The sequence below is a fragment of the Benincasa hispida genome, chromosome 5 (assembly GCF_009727055.1).
Source record: "Benincasa hispida cultivar B227 chromosome 5, ASM972705v1, whole genome shotgun sequence".
Classification (NCBI taxonomy): domain Eukaryota; kingdom Viridiplantae; phylum Streptophyta; class Magnoliopsida; order Cucurbitales; family Cucurbitaceae; genus Benincasa; species Benincasa hispida.
The window spans coordinates 3,203,830-3,209,749 of record NC_052353.1 but is presented as its reverse complement, the minus strand read 5'-3'; the positions used below and the strand labels follow the sequence as shown (position 1 = coordinate 3,209,749).

General features: G+C 41.9%; 1 protein-coding gene across 1 annotated transcript; it reads left to right on the top strand.

Moving 5' to 3' along the window:
• Positions 1-3,105: 3,105 nt before the first annotated feature.
• LOC120078024 lies at positions 3,106-3,627 on the top strand. The gene has a single exon (XM_039032197.1). The coding sequence runs from the start codon at positions 3,106-3,108 to the stop codon at positions 3,625-3,627; it is 522 nt and encodes a 173-aa protein (XP_038888125.1).
• Positions 3,628-5,920: the final 2,293 nt, after the last annotated feature.

Below are 5,920 nucleotides of genomic sequence, written 5' to 3'. Positions count from 1 at the left end.
TATCTTTTATCAGTGTCCCGTCAGGAGAGATTATGATAGCAAGTGAAAAGATAAAATCGTGTTAGTTGGAAATAGCAAACCGCACCCTTGAGGTGACTCTGATAGTGTTAGACATGCGTGATTTCGACGTAATTCTGGGCATGGATTGGTTGGCTGCCAACCATGCTAGCATAGACCTGTCTCTTATACACATCTAGATGTGTATAAGAGACAGCACTATGCCTTGGCATTGTTTGACTCTGGCTCGTCTCACTCTTTCATTTCTTTGTTGCTCGTAAAGCATGCTATATTAGTTTTGGAACCCTTGGGTTATCTTTTATCAGTGTCCCGTCAGGAGAGATTATGATAGCAAGTGAAAAGATAAAATCGTGTTAGTTGGAAATAGCAAACCGCACCCTTGAGGTGACTCTGATAGTGTTAGACATGCGTGATTTCGACGTAATTCTGGACATGGATTGGTTGGTTGCCAACCATGCTAGCATAGACTGTTCTCATAAGGAAGTGATTTTTAACCCCCCTTGGGAAGCCAATTTTAACCAAGGTGATTTCAACGGTGAAGGCCAAGAGGTTGATTAACCAAGGTGTATGGAGTATCTTGGCTAGCGTAGTTGACACAAGAGAAACCGAGGTTGCATTAACCTCTGCACCAATTGCGAGAGATTATCCTGATGTATTTCTGGAAGAACTTCTAGAATTTCCTTCACCAAGGGAGATTGATTTTACGATCGAATTGGAGCAAGACACTATTCCTATATCCAAAGCGCCGTACAGAATAGCTCCGGCAGAATTGAAAGAACCGAAGGTTCAATTGTAGGAACTACTTGATAAAGGGTTCATACGACCCAGTGTTTCTCCGTGGGGTACACTAGTATTGTTTGTGAAGAAAAAAGATGGGTCATTACATTTATACATAGACTACAGGGAGTTGAATAAGGTAACCATCAAGAACAAGTACCCACTTCCTAGAATCGATGACTTGTTTGACCAGTTACAGGGTGCTACTGTATTTTTCAAGATTGACCTACGATTAGGTTACCATCAGTTGAGGAACAGAAACAGTGATATTTCGAAGACTGCGTTCTGATCCAGATACGGGCATTACGAGTTCATTGTAATGTCTTTTGGTCTGACCAATGCTCCAGCAGTATTCATGGATTTGATGAACTCGGTGTTTATGGACTTTCTGGACATCTTTGTAATTATTTTCATTGATGACATCTTGATCTACTCCAAGACAGAGGCAGAACACGAGGAACATCTTCGGAAGGTCCTAGGAACGCTGAGGGAAAACAAACTGTATGCAAAGTTTTCTAAGTGTGAGTTCTGGCTACGGAAGGTGTCCTTCCTTGGGCACGCGGTGTCGAAGGACGGGGTTTCAGTCGATCCAGCTAAGATTGAGGCCATTACCAATTGGCCTCGCCCTACAATGGTCAGTGAGGTGTGCAGCTTCCTGGGATTGGTTGGGTACTATCATAGGTTTGTAGAGAATTTCTCTAGCATGGTCGCGCCGTTGACTCAACTAACTAGGAAGGGAGCTTCCTTTGTTTGGAGCAAAGCTTGTGAGGACAGTTTTCAAGACATCAAGCAGAAGTTGGTTTCAGTACCGGTTCACACCGTACCAGACGACTCCGGGAATTTTGTGATCTACAGTGATGCTTTTAAGAAGGGTTTGGGTTGTGTGCTTATGCAACATGGTAGGGTGGTCGCCTATGCCTCCTGTCAGTTGAAAAACCATGAGCGAAACTACCCGACTCACGACTTGGAATTGGTAGCGGTGGTGTTTGCCTTGAAGATTTGGAGGCACTACCTGTATGGGGAAAAGATCCAAGTTTTCACCGACCACAAAAGTCTGAAATACTTCTTCATCCATAAAGAGTTAAACATGAGGCAGCGCAGGTGGCTTGAGTTAGTAAAGGATTACGACTGCGAGATCCTCTACCACCCAGGTAAGGCGAATGTGGTAACCGATGCCCTTAGTTGAAAGGTCACTCGTTTGCCCGCCTTGATCACTAAGCAGGTTCAGTTGTGTAAGGATCTAGAGCGAGCAGAGATCGCAGTGGCAGTAGAGGAAGTCACTTCACAGCTAGCTCAGTTGACAGTGCAACCAACCTTGAGGCAGAGGATTATTGTTGCACAGTAGGGTGATCCCGACCTGGTTCAGAAATGTTATCAGGTAGGGTCGGGCCAGGTAAGTGAATTTTCTGTGTCGGTGGACAAGGATCTTTTGTATCAGAGACGGTTGTGCGTCCCAGCAGATGATGGCCTGAAAGGGGAACTGTTAGTAGGAGCTCATAACTCTCCATTCTCGATGCACCCAGGTAGTAACAAAATGTACCAAGATGTGAAGCGGTATTACTGATGGCCCAATATGAAAAGGAAGATAGCTGACTATGTCAACAGATGTTTAGTTTGTCAGCAGGTGAAGGCCCCGAGGCAAAAGATAGCAGGCTTGCTACAACCATTGGATGTGCCAGAATGGAAATGAGAGAGCGTGGCTATGGATTTTATTATGGGTTTGTCTAGGACAGTAAAGGGTTTCTCGGTGATTTAGGTTGTGATAGACAGACTCACCAAGGTGGCACATTTATTCCAAAAAAGCCCATGTACACGGTGAGTAAATGGGCTCAGCTATATATGAAGGAGATAGTAAGATTACATAGTGTGCCAATATCAATTGTGTCTGACAGGGACACTCGTTTCACCTCCAGTTTTTGGAAGAGCCTTCAGGTAACGTTAGGGCCGTGGTTGAACTTCAGTACAACTTTTCACCTCCAAACTGATGGGCAAACATGACGTTTAAATCAGACGTTGGAGGACATGTTGCGAGCTTGTGCGTTGGAATTCTCAGGGGCTTGGGACTCCCACTTGCATTTGGCAGAGTTTTCTTATAATAATAGCTATCAGGCTACCATTGGCATGTCGCCGTTTGAAACTCTTTACGACAGAGGTTACAGGTCTCATGTTTACTGGGGTGAGATTGGGAAGAGGAAACTGGTGGGAACTGAGTTAGTGGAGTTGACGAATGAAGCCATGCAGAAGATTAGGGCTAGAATGCTAGCAGAGTAAAGTAGACAGAAAAGTTACGCGGATGTCAGGCGTAAAGATATGAAGTTCGAGGCAGGTGACAAAGTGGTCCTGAAAGTGGCGCCAATGAAGGGTGTCCTGAGATTCGGGAAGAAGGGTAAGTTAAGTCTGCGTTTTGTAGGGCCCTTTGAGATCTTGAAGCATGGTCATTTTGCCGAGTTCCTTCGACATGGTTCCTTCATAAGACAGAGAAAACTATCGTACTTCTCCAAACATGATCCAAAGTTCGGAGTCGGCTCTGTGGCTTACCGTTTGGCCTTGCCACCGTCTCTCTTCATGGTCCATAATGTCTTTCATGTCTCCATGCTGAGGAAGTATTTAACGGACCCGTCTCATGTGGTGGACTTTAAGCCCTTGCAGTTGAATGAAAAATTGAGTTATGAGGAGAAGCTTGCGCAAATTGTGGCCAGAGAGGTGAAAGTTTTGCGCAGCAAGGAGGTGCCACTGGTGAAGGTTCTGTGGCATAACCATCAGTTTGAGGAAGCAACATGGGAGCGAGAGGACGAGATGAGAGCACTGCATCCAGAGCTCTTCCAGGATTAGAACTTTTGAGGACAAAAGTTTATTAAGGGGGGAAGAGTGTGACGCCCCAAAGATTTATGCATATATATGTTTTTAAAAAAAGAGAGTTAATAGTTAAATTAAGGAAAATAGAATGGGAAGTGGGGTTATAAATGAGGGTTTAAGGAACTTCGATTTGCGTGCAAGAGTTTTTTTTTCCCGTTATTCTTCTTCCTCATTCTAGTCGCACGAAGCCCTCTTCACACAGCTACTCCGCCGCCGCCTCCTTGCGCCTCAGCCCAGCGCGTCTCGCTCGTCGTTCGGCGCTCGATCATGGGTCTCTAGCCGTACAAGGTTCTGGTTGTTTTAGCTGGGCGAAGTTTCGTTCGCTTCCAACCGCGTCGTCACTTCTTCAATTGTTTTTCTTCTGTTTCCGTTCTGCGTTCGCCAGTCGCCGACCGTTTCGGTTCTGCCAAGAACGTGGTTTTGGTGAGATTTAAGTTTTTGGTTTTTAGTTAATGGGCTCTGAATGGCTACCGATTTTGGTCTGATTTAAGTTAATTCAGGGTGCGTTGTTGTTCAATTCAGAATTTTAAGACATTTTGTCGGTACTGTCCAACAGCATCAAGGTTCGCTTGGGTGCCTTTTGGTAAGCTATATTGATTGTTCTGATTCAAATCTCGTTTCCCCAATTGGTTTGGTGAATGTTAGTGTTTATTGGATTTTAGAATTTAGTTTTGAAACATTTCAGCTTGGCTTAGGACTGTTTTGGATTCCGTCATTGAAGCTCAGTGTAGTTCTGGTTACGTCGACATTCTTTTGGGTGAGTGGTTTGAAGTTTTTTTTGGTGCAATTTGGGGGAATAGGTTGTGTTTATAAGGTTTAACATTAAATTGGTTTATTCTAGGGTAATTCGAGCGTCTGACTCGAGTCAAAGAGGGATTTGGTTGATAATTGGAGTTTGGTTGCTAACGGTTCGACATAATTTCGAGGTAAGTGGTTTACTGCCGGTATTGCCCTAAGATCTTGATAAGCTTGTTGGTCAGAAGGAAAATTCTTGTGTCACTGTATATATGAGTAAAATGTGCTAAAGTTTGATCTATGGGTAACTGTGCTAAAGTTTGATGTATGGGTAATTGTGATAAAGTTTGATGCTGATTCATGACCTTGATTGCATACTTATGTCCATTGAGATTGTAGTGACTGTTAGTGTTGCCATTGGGTTATGCACATCGCATATTGTGAGCCTTGGTGTCCTTTTTGGGATCACCACTTATGTTTATGTTTATGACCTTTGGTGTCACTACTTATGAAAGCGTGCCTTCGGGTTCATCCATTATGCCTATGATGCCCTTGTGCAGTTTGGTTCAATGGAAAGACTAACAGATCACTGAGTGGGTCCAGTAGTGGGCCGCTTACTGAGTATACTTTTATATTCACTCTTTTCTTTTCCTATTTTTCAGGTAAGGGTAATGATAGACCGACGCATGATAAGAGAGATCCGTGACCTGGCCACTAGGACGACTTACTGCTTCCGCATTCAGTGTCATGTTTTGGAGTCTGGTTTAGGAGTTAGGCGTTTTAAACTCTCATGCAATATTCATTAATTTTATTATTTGACTATTTAATTATTTTTCCATTTTAAAATTGGGTTTAGGGGTACCCCGAACGGTAAATTTTTATTTTATTTTATTTTATTTATTTATGTTTTCATACCTTTGCTCATTTGAGCACAATTAAATAAAATTTCGGCTATTTTATTTATTTTTTTTGTTTAGGAAAAAGGAATGTACGGTTAAGCCTATGCATGCATGAAGTAGCGTCCTAGAAATAAGTAGGAAAGTAGGGTCGTTACACAACAAGCCTTGAAAATGGTTGTGAAAGTCTTGATTGACCCAATATAGGGCATAATCCAATCACCATTAAACTTTTGCCTTAGAAATAATATAATTACATTGGAGAAAAATCCAAATTTCTAATTACGAATAGTATCAATTTAAAAGTTACAGCAATCTAATACAATTAAAAGAAAATTTTGAACTTCAAATATAAGTACCTTGAATGGACTAAAAATTATGTATTGAAGATATGAAAATTTGAATTACAAATTTACTAAGGCAATCATATGTCAGTTATGCTCATTTTGACGGGGTTAATACATTACTTATTAATATTTAGGTTGTTTGATCTCATATTATACTTTTAACGTTTTTTTATATTTAATGTTATTTCGTGAGATATTATACGAAATAATATGGATTTTCAGAGGGCTAATATAGACATTTGACACTAGAAAAAAAAATTCCTCCGGTTACTGTTGTACTATACATACTGG

Coding starts and splice junctions, on each gene's coding strand:
- LOC120078024 (XM_039032197.1), top strand. CDS start 3,106: ATGAAGTTCGAGGCAGGTGACAAAGTGGTCCTGAAAGTGGCGCCAATG.